Source organism: Panthera leo, chromosome B4, assembly GCF_018350215.1.
Source record: "Panthera leo isolate Ple1 chromosome B4, P.leo_Ple1_pat1.1, whole genome shotgun sequence".
Taxonomy (NCBI): Eukaryota; Metazoa; Chordata; class Mammalia; order Carnivora; family Felidae; genus Panthera; species Panthera leo.
Window position 1 is genome coordinate 74,311,181 of NC_056685.1, and position 18,424 is coordinate 74,329,604.

The 18,424-nt window shown below is 56.7% G+C and overlaps 1 protein-coding gene across 8 annotated transcripts in view; it reads right to left on the reverse strand.

The window, feature by feature from the left end:
- The window catches only part of HDAC7 (histone deacetylase 7), a 36,332-nt gene extending 20,896 nt beyond the window's left edge, over positions 1-15,436 (reverse strand). For 4 of the 8 annotated variants that reach the window (XM_042946332.1, XM_042946330.1, XM_042946328.1 and 1 more), the window contains exon 1: positions 4,595-4,778. In XM_042946332.1, coding sequence (XP_042802266.1) covers positions 4,595-4,763 — 169 coding nt within the window. In that variant the 5' untranslated portion in view covers positions 4,764-4,778. Of the gene's footprint in view, positions 1-4,594; positions 4,779-5,284; positions 8,947-15,223 lie in introns of those variants that run through there. The other 4 variants (XM_042946334.1, XM_042946331.1, XM_042946333.1 and 1 more) reach the window with 3 other exon arrangements.
- Positions 15,437-18,424: the final 2,988 nt, after the last annotated feature.

The following is an 18,424-nucleotide window of genomic DNA, read 5'->3' on the forward strand; positions in this document are numbered from 1 at the left end:
TGTCTTGCAGCCTCTGTTCCCCCAGAGAAAAGAAGCTCTCAGTTTTTTTCTTTTTGGACTTCTGAAACAGAAGTCTTTTCTTTTGGGAATAGTCACCTCTCCCAGGCTCATAAGCCCAGCCCAGAGCCCCCCTGTCCCATTCAGAACCCATGAAGCTCCGTGGCAGGAGGCCCTAAGGAGCCCAGAGGCCCACTGGGGTAGGCAAAGACAGAGTTCAGATCCGAGGTCCCCTGTCCAAGACGGACACCTTTCCCTTCTGCTATCCCAGCTCAGGGCCGAGGGGACAGGAGTCTAGGAGACACACAGAAGACCTCCTCAGGCCAGATGCAGGGCAGAAGGGATATTTTCTGAATAGCAACTGGTGGGTGCTGCTCTTTTGGGTCTGTGTTTAAGGGGCAGTCAAAGTTCCTCTTCCAGAGGCTGAAAAAAGGAGAACTCCCTGTAGGCAGGCACTGCTGGGGGAAGGGAGAACTCTAGGCACAGGGAGCCTCCCATCACTGCCCTCAAACCCTAGTGTCCCATGCTCCAGATGGTAGGGAATGGCCAGTCCACCTGCCCAAAGTCTGCATAGCACAAGTCGATGGGCCTCCTCACAAAATTCACCCTGACCTCCCTCCTGCTCCCTTCCCAGAGCACCCACTCTGTGTCCACTACCTCAACTGAGTCTACGAATCACAGTCTCCACGCTGCCATTTGGAAGCCACGCCAGTCTGCACCTAACACCTTGCTGGGCGCATGACAGGCTCTGGTAGGAATGAGTGACTCAACAGCAATGGCTTCCCCGGCCCCCTGCCTAGGACGTGGCATGGGTATTTCTCAAGGTTTGTGAGCCCCAAGGAACACTAGTGTGGGAGGAAGCAGCCCATCCCCAGAACATGGTAACCCCCACCCTAGGCTCTCTTAGGACCTCTTCTTTTCTTCTGCAGGACCTGATTCCCCAAGAGAGGTTTCTAAACTGGGCTCCTGGGTGTGTTCCCACAGGCTGTGCCTGGCTTAGAGTCCTGTGCCTCCAGCCCTTCCCAGTGGGAATTCTCTCCTACCTCCTCTCAGTCCCTGCCTGAGGGCTGGTCAGTGGCAATCACGCTTGAGAGCAGGGCCAAGCCTTGCTCCCCTGGTAACCGTGGATTCGGGACACCATGCACTCTCTGGATAGGAGAAAAACTAATGGCCCTGAACTCTGTAGTGTTTGTTACCGGGCCCAAAAGGGATGTTTTGTGATGATGATCTATGATATAAACTCTGTTCAGAAAAGCTGGGAGCATGCACGCATGTGTGTGCTTGTGTTGCCAACAGCGGCTGCTTCCAAAAGCAATTCCTGGAAAAAGTTCCGCTTCTCCCCCAACTCCCTGGTTCTATGCTGATGGCCAATGAGTGCAGAAGAGCCCAAAGCAACAGAGATAAGACCTGTGGAGCAGCTCTCCCGTGTCCCAGAGAGAGGAATGGCATCTAAGAGCACCCCCCAGCAAATGGCTGAATTAAAAACCAGAAGGTGTACATCCTACGGCCCAGGCTTGGCAATGATTTGGGGGACACTTCTCCTTGTCCCCTCTCAGGGTGCTGTTACCACCAATCTGGGGCCAGACAAATAAAATCAGGACTGAATGGACCCGAGGGACTGAGAACACTGCCTAGGCCTGGACCCTTTTCCACACAGCTCCCAGTCAGGGTGGAAAGCTCTGATTTTTGGAATCCTAGCTGCCCTCCCCACCCCATTTCTCCCTTCTTTGGAAGCAACTGCCATCAGACTGAAGAGGCAGGTTACTTGGCAATGAGCACCCGAGCCTACCTTCCCAAACCAGATCGCCTGACCAAAGAGGCCCCCAAATCCTGGTCTATCCCGGTGCTCTGCAGTCCCCAGAGCAGACACAGGGCCACTCTTCTGTCCCCTGAGCACCTGGGCAAGCTGGTCTCCCACTCCTATCTGGTTGGCCTGGGCCTCACCTGCCCCACATATGTGACCGTGCCCCAGGGCATGCACAAGGTGGCTGGAAACCTGAGCCCTGCCTGCTTACCTGCTTACCTGCTCTCTTACCTAAAACAAAGGGTGTTTTAGGCCCTTTGTCAGGAAGAGGGCTTCCCGAGCACTGCCACCCAGAAGCCCCCTGCCAACGTCTCTAATGGCTTTTGTGAGGCTGTCCCCACCTTCCAGATCTCCCGACTAGCTAAATAGGAGTCGCAGGAAGGCCTGGGCCCCAGGAGGCAAGAGGAAAGCAGGAAGCGGCAGGAGGCCAGGTCCTGGGTTCAGGGCTGGCTCCCTCCACACCCCACATTACTGTTCTGGTTCTGTTTCCCTGACACAAGCTGGACAAAGCTAGACTCTGCATGGGGGCTGGCAGAGAAGATGAAAGCTGGGGGTGAAACGGCTTCAGGAAGATCCAAGAATAAATAAACATGAGAAAGAACATCATGGTTGCCAGGCCCTTCTGACACAGAGTGAGGGCTGAGCACGAAGGAGAAGCGCCTCTCGAAGGCATTCAGGTCACAGAATCTGAGAACATTAGGAGCCGATGGGGCTTCGGAGATTATTCAGGCCAACCCTCTCACTTCACAGAGTTGGAAAGAGAGAGGGGAAGGGGCTAGGTCACGGTCACCCAGAAGGTGAGCGGTACAGCCAGGCCAGACCAGGGCAGGGGAAACTCAAGAAGTCAATCCCAAATGCAGGCATGAAGTACTTTCATGTGAGTCACTGCTCCAGGGGTTGAAGAGATGGAAACATGAATGAAACCTGGTTCTCACTTTCAAGGAGTTTAAAATGCAGCCCACAGTTTTTTAAAAATTAAAAAGCAGACTACTTGCCGATACTAAAAATGTTCAGAGTCTCCAAAGGTAAAAGACAAGAACATTCTCAGTCATCCAACTCCCCAGAACTCCCTTAAAGTCAACCCTTTTGAAGAGTTTCTCTCTCCCCCACCTTCCAGAAATTCTCTTGTTCATTATTAATTCTATTGCTCATTATCTTGGCATGAAGCTGCTTACTGCTCAGATTTATCCAGAACCCAGGGGGCTGCACGCTGGCTAGAAACTCCTGCCACATAAAGTGAGGAACGTGAGGGTCCACAGCACAGAGGACATTGGCTTTGAGGTCAGATGGACGTGGGTTCAAAGTCTGGTCCCTCAGTGACGTGCAGGGAGAGCCAGGGACACAAGGTAAGCTGTCAAGCCTTGGCCGCCCCATCGGTAACAGTAATAAGAATATCTACTTGGGGGGGGGGGGGGACACCTGGGTGGCTCAGTCCATTAAGCATCCTTCAGGGCAGGTCATGATCTTGCAGTTCGAGAGCTCAGAGTCCTGAGTCCCATATCAGGCTCTGCTGTCTGCATGGAGCCTGCTTCAGATCCTCTGTCCCTCTCTTTCTGCCCCTCCCCTGTTTGCTCTCTCTCTCTCAAAAATAAATAAACATTAAAAAAAAAAAAAAAAAGAATACCGCATCTACTTGGAAGTGGCCATCTGAGATTGGCAACACTGTGTGTGAAGCACCTAGCATGTGGTTAGGGGTCATGATTAATACCATTTGTCCCTGAACTTGCCTGCTGCCTCCCTCCCAGCATAAGCATTTCAGCATCTGGTCCCAGTGGTACCCTCTGCTCTTAGTTCTACCACAGTCCATTTTCTCCCCGTTGCATTCCTTGCCCCATCTCCTACACCCTGCCTCCCCCCACCACACTCCCCTCCTTTTCTCTTCCATCTGAACTTTTGTAAACACACGCTTCACCGTGTGACAGTTGTTCTAAGCCTTACATTTGCTAATTCATCTAATGCTCACGACAAGACAAAACAAAAGGTATGAGGTGGTTACTGTTTTTATCCCCATTACACAGGGCAGTAGACTGAGGCCCAGCAGTATTAAAGAACTCGTCTAGTCACATCACATGGAAGTGGCGCCACTGGGACTTGAGCCAGGCAATTGGGCTCCAGAATCCGTGTTGTCAACCAATACCCTCCAGGGCTCTCCCCAACACTTCCGCTCCCGCGGGCCGGCAGGTAGGGAGCAAATGCAGGACTTACTGGGCCCGGGGAAAGATGGAAGAATCACACAGCCCCACAGAGACCAGTACCCGCAGCACACCCCAGCCCTGTGGGCGGTTAGGGAGCAAAAGCAGCCTATTTCCTCTCTGGGGCCCCCGTGAAGACAATCCTGAAGAACCACTTATAGACGGCAACCGCTGACTTCAAAGATTCCAAGCACTGATTTCGGACTGCATGTGGGAACGAGGAGGGGTGACAGACTGGGGTCTTAGAAGAGCATCGGCTTCATCTTCCCTGCTCTCCACTGCCGGCTACACCCCTTCTCTAGGAGCTCCCAACTCCCTCTGAGGCTCTCATGGGCGTCCCAGAGCAAGCTCTGCTGGGCAGGCAGAGGGGCTGGGGGGCGCGGGGGCGGGCTCACAGGTGAGTGGCCTGGGCCCCGGCCTGCCCAGACAGAGGCCCCCTGTCAGCACCCCCTGCGAGGGGATCGAGGCCCTGTGGCTCGGCAGCTGTGGGCCACGCAGGAGGCTGGATGTGAGGCCACAGGCCGGCCCTCCACCCCCGCGGTGAGCGTGCCCCTTTCCCCTCGCCTGGGGCCCTGGGGCAGCTATTTTTAGCTCTTGACACCTGGGTATTTTGCAGCCGCAGGATGTCCGGTTTGGAGTCTCTTTCTGGGAATCCCACATGCGGCTGTTGTAAACAGCCCCACGCAGCGGTGGCCCGAGCTGGGAGCCGGTACCCCCCCCCCACCCTTCTGCTGTTTGAGATGAATCAAACAGGAAGCAGACGTAACCATGGCAGCGGCAGCTCGAGCTCCCTGGGGGTGGGAAAGCGTCCTTCCTGGCTCCTTGCCCCCCCCCCCTCCCGGCCCGGGTCCTCTATTCCACCCTGTGGCCTCTCCTCCTAGCTGGAGACCCACTGGACGCTGAGGCAGGGGGAGCTGAGCCATCCAAGTTGTGTGCAGCTGTCCCGAGACGGGCACTCTCTGGGGAGCCTCGCCGTCCTCTGGCAAAGAGAACCAGGGGCCCCTCCGAGCCCTGCCCACCTCCGGGAGCCTCCCAGACCACCACTCAGTCTCCCCTGCCTGTCCTGGGTAAAGGTGCAAAGGTGGGGGCAGAGCTATTCGCTCAGAGTGGCTGGACTCTGAGGGCCTGCATTCACTTCCGGTCACCCATACGCTTCTCCTTACAGCCAGGCCTGCCCCCAGCACCTAGGGAATTCCTGAGCTGACAGGCTCCAGGAGTCTCAGCCCCCTGGTCAGACTGCCTTAGGGTTTCTCGGGTCCTGAAAGCCCTCAAAGACCAAGTTCCCACTTACCCTCACTCCCCTGCTCCAGCAGCTCCAATCCCTGAGATACGAGGTTCACCATGGTATCTAACCACCATCTTTCCTATCGTAAGCAAAACATCCTGAGCAGTCAAGATGGGGGCCCCATCTGTAATGTGGGGAGAGGAGTGGAGGTTCTGTCAGTTTCTGCCTTTGTCTGTCCCCTCCCCCAGCCCCTGCCGCCCCACTTAGACCAGCTGCTCCCTCTTAGCAGCCAGCCCCAGACAGTCTTTCTCAAGGGCCAGCGCTTGCCCCAACAGGAAGCACGGTCACCGCCCTGGGGCTGCCTCTCGGAGCCGCTCCTTCTCCCTCCGTGGTCTCATATGCGTTCCCTTGCCCTCCTTGTTGTTCCCGCTGTTTTTGGGCCCTCCTTGGCCAGATCAGGCCTCGTGTGTCCCCCACTCCTGCTTGCCCCCCGCTTGTGCCTCTGCCCAACTGCACATGAGCCAGGAGATGCGTCTTCCTTGGCTCCGCCCACCTATGCCACCCAGGAGGCCACTCAGCCCACTCCAGAGACTGCCAGGGGGAAGTTGAAGTTATAAGATTAATAAGATTACGATCACTACTTATTTTCTAATTATAATTATTAACGAGTAAGGCCAGTGATGACCCACAACCGTGTACCAAATGCCTGCTGTGTGCTTGTCACCATGCTAAGCACCTTACTCGTACTATCTCATTTGGTCCTCACAAAAACCCTGTATGGTAGGTACCCTTAGCAACCTCCTTTCACAAAGGAAGAAACTGAGGCGTGGCGTTTTTAAGAAACTTGCAGAGGCCACACAGCTCGTGTAAGTGGGTTTCTGGGGCTCTAGGGCCTAAGCTTGTAACCATTACACCGACACACAGGTCCACCACGTCCCCAGGTGGTGAGGGGCGGCCACCGAGGGGCCACAGGACACAGTGGGTCGCAGCATCTGAAGGCCTGGGCGTGACTCCCAGGGGCGGCGTGTTCCCACAGCGTTCTAGTATTCCACCCAGAAAACATCAACGGCAACAAAAATAAAAACAGAGATAATCATCTCTGCCTGTGCCCTTCACATGCCTTTTGTTTCCAGGAGGCACTCCCAACCGTATCTTCAGTTCCTTTTTCATCTTGTGTTTTCCCTGGTTTTTTTTTTTTTTAAATGTACACGTTACTATTTTATTGTTTCCTGTAAGCAGACTCCAGCAGGATACAACCAAACAAGCAAACCTCCCAGGGCTGCCATGCAGGGTCAAACGCTGTGTGAAGGCGCTCTGGAAGCCGTCGAGGGCTGTATAAAAGGCAGGTTGCATAGCCAGAGCAAGTCACCCGTGGAGTGGCTACGTGGGAGTGAATTCCCTTGGGAGGAAAAGCTCTCTCTTTTTTCTCTCTCTCCCTGTCTCTCTCCCTCAGGCCTCATACACAGGCAGGGCGGTGGGCAGGTAGCAGACATGGAGGAACCCACCAGTGCTGGAACAGAGCACCCACCTTCAGGGCAGACTCCTGGGGACTAGGAACAGGGCAGAAGGCCATCGGTACCATTGGACCTGGGGCAGGGGAAAGCAGGGGCCACTGTGGAGCCCCTGGCCTGCTCCATGGCCTGGGGGCATCACGGATAGGAGTCCATGAATAGCGATAAGCTATGAATGCTGGCACTCATAGGGATCCCAGGTTAATAATAATGACAGTTGAGTACCCAGAGATCTCCATCCCAGTGGTGCCCGGGAATCCCCCTGGTTTTGCCTGTTATTTTGGGAAGATGGCACAGGTCTATCGGGCCATGATTCTCCCAATGACATGATTCCCTTCTGCGGCCAGGGCTGCCCTTGGGATTTGGTCGGCCGGGTTTTTTCCAGATCACAAATCCAGCCAGGGTGCTTTACACAGCCTTCAGGGAACTCCATAGCCAGATGCATGGTCCTGAGTACTGATTTGGACAGACCAGCTGTGAAGGACAATTTCTGGCCAACTGGGAATTTGGTGCAATGAAAATTCACTGCAGTGGGAGGTGGAGATCACAGACTGAAAAACCGGCGTATGCAGCATAATCTCATTTTCATAGAAAATATGACATATAAAGGCACATCAGGAAACAGGGAGGTGTGAAGAGGTATTGTGGCAGTGGTCTCTGACTGCTGGGACTGGGATGTTTTTCAATTTAAAAATTTTTGCTTGTCTGTGTTGTTTGACCACCTGCGATGCACAAGAACTGCCTCTATAATAATAAGACCGAATGTATATGTACAGGTACACACCCAAGTATAAAGATGTCACAGCCAATGGGGAGCAAAGTCAAGGTTCAACTTCTGCTTCCCATGAGAACCAGGACAGCAGGCTTTCATGGACTCGACGCAGTGTATTCTCGGACCCTATGATCGCTGAGGTTCTGCATTATTTACAGCTTAGCATCCCCTGCCTCTCCTGAATCACACAGAAGGCCCAACACAGGGCTGGGCACCAAGTCAGGACTTACTTAATGAATGCCTGTAGGCTGAATAATGATCATTTCCTGAAAGAAATGCCTCCTGCCTCTTCCAGGGCCACAGTGCTGGGAATACTCACTGCTGACATCACTGACCTTCCCATCCCTCCCCTGCCTCATGTTCGTCTTAAGAGCTGCCAGGGAGGGGCTAAAATAAAGGTCACTCCAGCAGACGCGGCCAAGGTATTCCACATCAGGGCCATCAGGGCGGTCCCATCCCAGACCCTTCCCAGTGCCAGCTGGCGACGAGACCCTTGGGTCCTCTGGCATCCTGCCTCACTGGGGGAGCCTCGGGGCAGTGAAGTGAAAGAGAGAAGAAAGGGTCCACCCTGTGACTTCTGGCTACAGACTCCAGCTACCCCAGGCCCTTATGGGTGGAGGAATCTGGAAGAGTGAATTTGGCCTGGTTTTTTCTGTGAACTGGGGCTGGGCCCAGTTTCTGTTCTTCATGTCTTTAACATTCCCTATCCCTGACCTTCAAAAATATGAACAATAACATTAATAATAATGACGAATATTCTGTGTGCACTGGCTTCATACCAGGCATGGCACTAACATTATTTATCTTAATCTTCATAACAACTCCATGAGGTCGAAACCATTACTAACCTTCACATTACAGAGATGGAGAAACTGAGGCACAGAGAGCCAAGTGCCTGCCCAAGGTTACACTTAGCTGTTTGCAGGAAAAATAGGGACTCTGCCAAGGTCATCCCATTGCTCCCTCTGTGCCCTTACTGGAAGGCTCTTCTGCCTGGCTTTGCAATGGGCACAGGAGGGTCCCAGGTGAGAATTCACATCTGTAGGGGGCTTTAGAATCCACCAAGTGTTTACATGTGCGTCTGAGAAAATTCCCACTTGAAAGACTAGGAAGTGAAGGCTTAGGGGCCTTCACAGCCTTGCACAAGGTTCCACAGCGTCTGGAATCAAACCCAGGTCTTTGGCCTCAGAATGGTACACTTCTTGCCCCTAGATCAGACAATCCCGCTCTCCAGACGGCCCGGCCAGTCTGGAAGAGAGAAGCACGTCCCTCGCACCATGGAGATGCAGCCTGCACTCAGCCCCTCGCCCGGTGGGGGTGGGGGAGGGGGGTGCTGTGCCAGCACCTCATCAGCGTCTCCACTGTGACTCACTCCTGGGACCCAGGGGAAACACAGCCCTGTGCGGCGGGCAAACACTGCCTGCCTCCTGCCCCGCCTCCAGCTCCCCGCCTCCACATTTGCTAACCGAAACCCGGCTGCTGCTATTTTTAACCCTCCAGCTCCCCCCCTGCCTGGGGCTCCCCCCTTCACCCCACCCCCACCCCCTGCCCCAACCGGGTGCCACCAGCCTGTCATTCTGAGAGCAGTTCTATAACCTGAACGCCCCGACGGGTGCAGCGGATGCCCAGCAGGTTTGTGGGGCAAGCAAAACAAGACGGTTACAGCCCAGTTGCCGAATTCCCCCACCCCAGACTCTTTCCGAACCTGTGGCTCCCAGCCTGCCCCGCCTCTCCCGGCCTTCCTGGGAGCTGGGGGCGGCAGGAATGGGACTTCCTGGGCTGGGAGTGACAGCAGGAGCCAGAGCTGGGCTCCTGGGAATGGGCTCTGAAGTGAGCTGAGCTGTACTCCTGAGGGGGGAGAGGGTAGCCCTGGTTCTTCCCCGGGCAGAGGTTCTTCCTGAAGGCCCAACATCTCTGACCACCAGGGTTTCTAATCCCTGCAGGCTGGGGGCGGAGAGGGGGGGAGGAGAAGGAAGTGGGGAGGTGGCAGGGTGGGAATGGCGTGCCTCGCCCTGGGCCCTCCTTACTAAAAGTCCCCTCCCCATCCTGCTGTGGGGGTTATGGAGGGGCCTGGGTTAAGCCTGAGAGGGAAGGCCTGGGAGGCTCAAGGAGTCCACCGGGTGTGTGCACTGAGCAGCCTGAAGGAGGCCCAGAGTAGAATGCCAACGGAGGCGGCAGGGGGAAGGGGCGGGAAGGGGCTCTGCTCTTACTTGGGGGCTCCTCTAACACTAGGTCTCTAAGGAAAGGGCTGTACCTCCCTGCAGCCTCAGCTCCTAGGTCCACCAGGGAACACCCCCACTTTCTCCCTTCCCCCACAGAACAGCGTGGAGGTGAGAGGGTCTGAGGCTCCTGGATGTGAAAGTTAGCCTCCTGAGAGGGGGGTGGGGTAGGACCTGCAGGGGGACTAGCTGGTGTCTGCCCCCTGGGCTGAGAGTCTCATCCAGCTTAGGGAGCAGATGCCAAGGGCCCAGGAGAGGCTCTGGGGCACCCGGCCAAAGGACTCGTTCACGCCTTCTCTCCTGTCTGCACCCCTGATTGTCCAGCCTCAGCCCTCTCTCTTGCCCTGTCCTCTCTGATGCCTGCACCCCAGAGCTTCTCTCTGGTCTATCCTCCCTTCCGGGGCCTGGTCCTCTCTAAGTCTTGACCTTCTCCCTCCACAGTGACTCCTAAGCCAGGCAAGTAAATCCCAGCGGCTACCGAGGCAGCCAGGCTAGACCCAGAGAGGAGGGACTTGGCACGGGAGTTTCCAGGTGGGGAGATGGGGAGGAAGGGGACGAGGCCGGAGGAAGGCAGGCTGGTGTCAGGAATGGGGTGGTGCTTGAGAGCTCCTGGAGAGATGGTGCCGCCTTCCCAACACCCAACACTTACAGAGGGCCCTGGCCTCTGCCCCACGGAGGGAAAAGGCTGTTCCTCGGAGCAGCGGAGCAGCCTCGATCTCGGCCCTGTCCAGCTTCCCCTCCTCCTCTCCCCCTCGGCCAACCTCTGGGGGCCGCTTGGGGAGCAGAGGCCCTGCTGCCCTCTATGCTGGGGAAACAGGCTTCAGCCCTGAGCCAATGCTCAGTCTAGGTCCCCCACCTGGATCCAGGCAGTTCCCCAGCATTGCTCAGAAGCTCTGAGGGCCCTCTTCTAGTCTGGGGAGGTGAGAGAAGACATTGATATGTCACCTTCTCAGGCCTCTCCGGGCCACCCTGTCTAAGGACGTCCCACCTTGTTATTGTCTATTGCTGCACCCAGTTCATTTCCTTCTTAGGGCTTATCACAGTGTATAACTAGATATATACACTCATTTCTTTACTTGCTTACTTGTTACTGTCTGTCTCCTCCACTAAAGTGCAAGTTCCCTGAGGTCAGACGCTCAGGCCTATGTGTTTACTGCATCTCAGTGCCCAGTACCTGGCACCCAGCAAGGCGAGTAAGCCTCCCAATGAATGGATGAATAGCTGAATGACTGGCTCAGTAAATGGGGCCTCCTGGCTGCCAACATCACCTTTATGGTAGATGCTCAACAGTTCCAGGATTTTGTCAGGGAGGAGAAAGCAGGATGTAACAGAAAGAGAAAGGTCAGGAAGCCTAGGACCCAGGCGGGGGGTGGGGGTGGGGGGTGGTCAAAGCCCAGTTAGCATCCACATCAGCCCCATCTGGCCCACTGCATCATGCCAAGCGTGGATGTGCGCACACATGCACAGAGAGGATGCAGGGATAAGTCCTGGACTGGTCTCGAAAGGCTTGAGTTTTGTCCTAGATCTTCCTCTTCATAGCCCCGTGTCCTTGGACAAACCACATACCTTTCCGGGTCCCAGCTTCCTCAAAAGAAAAAATGGGAAGGTTAGCCCTGATCAGTGGTCCTCAAACACAGCTTTGCAGTAGAATCACCTGAAGCACATGCTAAAATCCAGATTCCTAGGCCCCAACCCTGCAGATTCTGGGCTGGTCTAGAACGGGGCCTAAGGAACTTTTTTTAACATCCTCCCTGGTGACTGAAGCAAATGGTTCAGGAACTTGCATTTGAGGACCACAGATGAGATCGTGTTTTCAGCAAACATCTGGACTTCTACTAAAAAGCCGTGCTTACACAGGTATACGTTCCCCCAAAACACGTCCATATTCCCACACAGAGCCACAAATTGCAAAGGTGCACAACTGTACAGATAACATACGTCTGTACCACACGTGTGCGTACTCCCAAAACACCCAACAGAGAGCCACCACATGGATCCCAAACTGCCACGGAACCACCATATGTATATACCCAGCCCAGGGGCACACGAACAGACCCCCACGACACACCCGGCGTGCACACACACCCGTCACATGTTGACCCACGCTACACAGACACTATCCTGAACTTATTTTCCCCTCTGGGAACCGGTCCAGGACCAAAGGAGCTATGCTCTGCCGATGAAAACATCCCTCCCGCCTCTACCGCCCCCGCCCTCACCCCTTGCTCCAGGCAGCAGGCTGTTCACCTTCCCCTTGTGGAGGGAGGGCTGCTGGAAGAGGACAGTGGAGAGATGGAATGAGGGGAGGTTCTGAGCCCTCCCCCAAGTCCAGCAGCCCCTCCTCGTCCCTGCCCTCCCCCGCAAGAGATGCAAAAGGACCTACACCCAGCTACCACCCCTATCGGTGCTCACTCAGCCTACTCACCTAGATTCCCAGGTCCTGGTTCTTGGAAGCCAAAAGGGCTAGGGAGGTGGCCCGATCTGGGGACTCCTCCTAACACTTAGGCTTCTAAGGAAAGGGCTGTCTGGGGGCACCTTCCTGCAGTCTGAAGGCCTGGGTCCCCGGGGAAGGTTACCACAGAAACAGGGGGGAAATATCACAGGGAAACACAATACCCGGCAGGGTCACCTGCTGACCAGGCTTCCTGCTGTGTTGCCCACCACTATCACCCCCCCCCCCACACACACACACCATCTCATTGCCCTCATGGCCTCCTTCTCTGGCCTCAGCTTGGGCCTCCTCACCAATGCTCTCCTTCCTGCCTCCCCTGGGTTAGGGGAAGAAGCCTTATACAGAAAGTCTGCCCCTCTGTGGTTCTAAACAACACCAGGGATGGCCCAGAGCTGAGCCCCCTACTCCTAATCCTACCAACGCCCCCACCACAGGAAATCAAAGCTTCCTGCCCCAGAGGAAGTGCCCCATCTAGTGAACAAATCCAACATACACAAATGCACAGTCCTGGACAGATGCCCTCCTCCCAGCTCTCAGGCCTTACTCTGGCCATGCTTCTAGCAATAGCTCATATGTCAATATAGGCCCCAGTCTCAGGTAGGACTAAGAACACGCCAGGGCCAACGTGTGAGAGGTGGGCATGGGCAGGACCTAAGCCAGGCCAGGGGTGGGGAAGGCCAGGAGAATGGGCACCAGCAAAGTTAGGTAAGGTCTAGTTCCAGCCCCACTCAGCCTACCATTCCCTGGCTGGGTGACCCTGAGCCTCGCCTTTGCTGATCTTCTCCCGGGCCCCTGCCAACTTCAGAATTACCCAGCTCTTAATGAGAGGCCAGGAGGAAGAAGACAAAGAGGAGGTTGGGGGTTACACCAGCTTCTGCCTTCCTGGTCCCTGACAAGCGTGCCTACAGCTATACGAGGGTCCCCACTCCCCACCCCCATCACATAGGAGTTTCCCATTCCCAAGGGTTTTCAGTGAGGATGGGGGAAGAGGATGGAGAAAGGCCAAGTCCCAACTCTCACTCCCAGAAGCCACCAGGGATGAACGCTGGGGTCCACCCGGCTGCCTGAAGAAAGTTGGGGGTGGCATAATGGCCCCCGCACTGGATGCCAATCCACTTCCTTAGGGTCAGCCTCTCCTGCTCTGTGCTCTGGGAAGCACACCTGAAATTTTGTCTTCATTTTACTAACGGGGAAACTAAGCTTCAGTGTCAAAGCAGAGCGAGCAGTTTAGAGTCTTGGGAGGGTCAATGCAAGACCTGAATGCAATCTTGCCAGACTCAGGATCCCAGCCGAAGACCAAGTGGCCAGAGAGACACGGCCCAGAGACTGAAGCTAAGAACACAGAGGCCTCAGAAGAACACTGCCCCAAGGCCATTCTAGATGTAACACCAAGAGGCCACACTGAGCCTGTCTCTCCCGGGGCCGTGAGGAACATCAGAGGACTAAAGGCAAGGGAGGAGCCGCAGCGGGTCCAGAACTGGTTTCAGTCCAGGTTCACTGGGTACAACACAGCAGGACTGCTTCGTGCCTCAGTTTCCCTCAGAAGTGACTCCAGAGAAGAAGAAAATTACTTATTTACTGAGGTGGGTGGAGAGAACAGAGCAGACAGTAAGGAGGATGAGATGATAAGCAATGAGGAGCTAGGAGTGGCTTGCAGAAGCCAGAGAAGGGGCTCAGCAAGTACAAGGGGGTCGGTGCAAGGAGAGAAGAGTGTGTGTGGCCAAAGCACTTTAGGGACCTGGCCTATGGGGTCCTTAGTGGGGAGATATGGCCTGCCCAAGTACCCCATTAGTGGGGAGGGAACTGAGTCACAGTCCCCTTTCTTTCAGCCCAGTGGCTGGGCAATGGTCTTGAGGAAGGTCCCCGTGGGTCCTGGTGCAAGTTCTGGGAACAGGCTGATGAGTCCAGATGTCGAGTCCCCAGCAGGGCCACTGAGGGCCAATGCCTCATTCTCAACCTAAAAACTGGCAGGCGGAGCTGGGCCTCAAGCAGATGTTGAATGTGGGTGTGGGATGGGATGGGCAGCAGCAAGACAGCCAGTGTCCAGATGCAGCGGGAGGCCTCCGTGTACGCAGGACAGCCAGCAGAGACGAGGGAATGGCCGGGGAGTTGGTGGGAGGGGCAGCAGTGGCTGGGGAGGTCAGATCCAAACGGGCAGCCAGAGAGAAGGAAATGGGGCTGGGGGAACTGGGTGGCCTGTAGGCTCCAGAGGGCTCTCTCCTAGCCACGGGCCTAGAAATTCTGGGAGTCAGAGCCCAGCCCAGCTGCCAGATTTGCCCCCTGCTCACACTCCCTAGCACCAACAGACCCCAGGCCTGGGGGGGGGGGGGCGCGCACATCCTGTCCCCCACCCCTCAGTACACAGTCTGCGGTCCCCACCTTCCCGCACCGCTGCCCGCACCTCAGCAGCTCACTTGGGCACAGGTGTCTCTTCGCCCTGATGGGTGAGCAAGGGTGGGGGGCGGTGCTCAGCGAAACCTCACAGTCTCGGACCCTCCCTCCCGAGGATCACTCCCCCCCCCCCAATCCGCCGCGGAGGGTCGGAGTACGGCCCTCCCCGGACCCGCGGAATGGGGGCGCTGATGTCCAGCGCCCCTAGTCCGGCCCCAACTCAGCGGGTCCTGCCCTTTGCCCTCCCGCTTCCAAACCTTCCGCCCCGGAGCACCGCCCCCTCCCGGGGCCGCGGCGGCCGTCCCTCCCTCCCGGTCCACCGGTCGGTCCTCCCCGGGCTTGGGGGTGATGGGACGCCGGGCCTGCGCGCCAGCGGCCCGGGGCCTCCAACTCCCTCCCTCGGGCCTGTCGCTGCCCCGGGGCGGGCGGATGTGGGCGCCCCGCGGGAGGCCCGAGCCCTCCGGGCCCGGAACCGGCCCCGGCCGGGGGCCTGCCAGAGCCCCGCGGAGCCGGGCGGGGCGGGCGCGGTCGGGGGGCGCACTCCAGGCCGGGCCCGCGGGCCGCGCGGAGCCGGAGCCGAGCCCGAGCCCGGGCGGGCGGCGCTGGGTGCCGCGCGCAGGGCGGGGCGGGCGGGGCGGGGGGCGGCAGCCCAGTACTCACCAGCGCCGGGGCTGTGCATCCAGGGGCCGGGGCCCTCAGAGCCGGGGGCTCATGGCGGGGCGGGGGGCTGGGGCGCCGGCCTCACATCCCCCCAGTCGCCGGCGGCTGCAGAGCGACTGAGAGACGGCGAGAGGAAGGGAGGGGGCCGGGAGGGGGAGGGCCCTGGCAGCCCGGCCGGCCGGGTAGGATGACAATGGAAGGAAATGCTTTATCTGAGTCTGAGAGCGGGCCAAGGGGGAGGGGAGGGAGGGGGCAGGCGCTCGCGGCCCGGGGACACACCACCCCGGCAGACACTGCCCGGCGCGGCGCACGGGCGGCGGGCGGACACACCGCGCGGCCCGGGAGGCAGCGCCGAACCCGGAACGCGGGACGCGGCCCCGACCCGCGCGCGGCCGCCGCGCTGCAGCCCAGCCCCAGGCGCGGCGCGCCGACCCGCGCACAATTCCCGGAAACCCAGATACCTGAGCGCACGCAGCCTTGCATACACAGCGTACACGAGCGCACAGCCCTGTTTACACAGGGCAGAATCATTCGCACAGACACACTTCTGGGAGGGACCCCCGCGCTCGCAAGTGCGTGCACGTACAGCCCACCAGCAAACAGCCGCACACAGAGACAGTGGGACGCTCGTGGACTCCCAAGTCCCGGGCAAGGAATCCCAGACGGACACCCCCCCCCCCCCGTCCCCCATACCCCTCCCCAACACGACTTGCCTGAGGAAAGTTCCAGGATCTGATTTGAATCACTGCCCAGCCCTCCCCCTCGCGCCCCCCCGCCCCCCACGCCTGCTGAGGGGAACAGAAGGGTCCAGCCTGTTCCTATTAAAAGAAAAAGGGGTTGGGGGTGGTGCTGATTTTGAAAGTTTTCTTTTTTTAAAGAAATTTCTCAAGGGATTTCCTTCCCTCCTCTCCTCTTCCTCTCTTCCTCCCATTCCTCTCCCCCCACAACCCTCCCCCCTTCTTTCCCCCTCCCGGTCCCTATGAGTCAAACTTCAGCAATGTGCCCAGTGTCTCCCAGTGCATTACAGCGGATCACAGAAATGTTCCAGTCTGTGAGTCGGAATGCAGCCGCCTCCAGCCCTCCCTCAGCTAATAAACTCAGCTCGGGGCCAGCTTTGCGCAGCAAGTCTCTGCGCCCCCCCCCCTCCCCCCACCCTCAACTCTTAACAGGACCAGAAGGTCAGACTCGGGGGTCAGGGGCTGAGGACCTCTCCATTGTGCTTCCTGGCCTAGCCTATCCACCCTGTGGCCTCTGGCAATCTGCTGGGTGGGAGACCGAGCCAATGGCTCTGGGACAGGGAGAGGTCCACCACCCACAACACTAGACTCTCCTGTAGTGTGAGGCTTCACCTCTGGAAGGCAGGATGCAGCTTCCCTCTGACTTCCTACCCATCCTACCTCCCTCTATCCGAGGAACCCCAAGAGTCTCATGACTCTACAGAAGGAGAAACGTCTGTAGAAGAGGCGGCACCATGCCACATAGGAAGCAAGACTCCACAGTGGCCTAGGAGGGCCTGGCCATGGCCCGGTCCAACTTCTGACCACAGACCCCTGTTTGCGTGAGCCCAGCTCCAGCCTCAGCACTTGTTGCTACCTGGAGTTTTTAGCAGCTGCCTTCCTGCTTCGGTTGCTTTCCTTGTCTCACGGCTCACTCGGCAGCAGATCCAACCTCTCGGCTCATGTTAACTTACCCTCACATACTCCTTGCCTGGCATCCAAGCCCTCCTACAGCATGGCAACACGCTGTGCACATTCTGTCTCTCTCTGTCTCTCTCACCCTGCCTCCCTCTCTTCACTTCTGTAAAGAAGTAAAATGAACTTTTTTAAAGTTCATTTGAGAGAGAACACGTGCCTGTGTGTGCATGCGAGGTGGGGTGGAGGGGACAGAGGAAGAGGGAGAAAGAGAATTCCAAGTAGGACCCTAGCTGTCAGCGCAGAGCCCAACTTGAACTCACGGACCGGGAGATAATGACCTGAGCCGGAATCGAGCAAGGGTCAGGTGCTTAAGCGACTGAGCCACCCAGGTGCCCCATCCCTTTCTTCATTTTTTTTCTCACTATTTTGCCCAGTGCCTCCTGGTACTTAGTAGTCAGTAATGTTAGTTGTTATTTCTCTTATTATTTCAGCTAAACTGGGCTGCTGCCTGCTCCCCATCATGCCCTCGTGCCTTCCTACTCCCTTACTTTGGCCCATCATGTTTCCTCTAAAAGTGATGCTCTCCCAGTCCCTTGCTGCTCCTGTTGAAATCTTTCCCATCCTCAAGGTCTATACCACCATCTCTAGAAGGCTTTCCCGGATTCACGTAGCCAGAGGAATTCTTCTCCTCCTTTAAAGGACCCCACCCCCACACCACCAACAGTCTTGCTCTGTACACTGACCTTCATCCACGTGTCTCAATTCTCTTCCTTCCCAAGAATGTTCAAAGTGGACATTCCCTGAGCCCAGCTACTGCCTTTAGTCATGGGTGCATTTCTTTTAGTGTCTTGCTAAGCGCCTTGCTCGGAATTCAAGCTCCCTATGAGTTATTTGTTGAATTGAGACAGATGTTCATGACCTTCAAGGACCATCCCCCTAGCCGGACACCTTTTTTTCCCATGACTGCCATGCTGACTCTGCAAGACACATGTTCTACCTCAGGTGCATTCTTCCCAGCTTTCACCTCTAAACCAGATGACTCTCCTTCCAGATCTCTCCTCTGTGCCCACGGCTTCCAGAAAAATTGCTCGGTTACTTCAGACTCCCAGCCTCTCCCCCCCACCTCACCAACTCTCTCTTTTAGCCCCACAATGCCCCCCACCTTAATGCCCCTGCCAGGACTCCTGTAGTTATTTCTGGACTGAAATCGGGCCCTTGTTTGCTCATTTCTACCATGTGCATCATTCATGTATTTGTTCGTGAGCCTCCTTTTTCTTTTTGACCTAATCACTGAGTTCTCAGAGAGTTGAGCAAAAAGGGTATCTCCCCCTGCCTCTGTCTGTCCCCCAAGTGTCCAGCACCTTCCTACACACACCAGGACTCTCTGTCCCCAAAGTAGGGCCAGGAAGACAGCATGTGAGACCTGCCTCAGGGAAGCTGGACTGTGTCCCTCCTTCACCGGCCAGCTTACTTCTCACTCCATCGCCACCCTCCCACCCAAGGCAGGATCTTAAGCCAGTTTCTAAGTCACATGCCCCTTGCTAGGATATGTTAGGGAGCCTCCAGG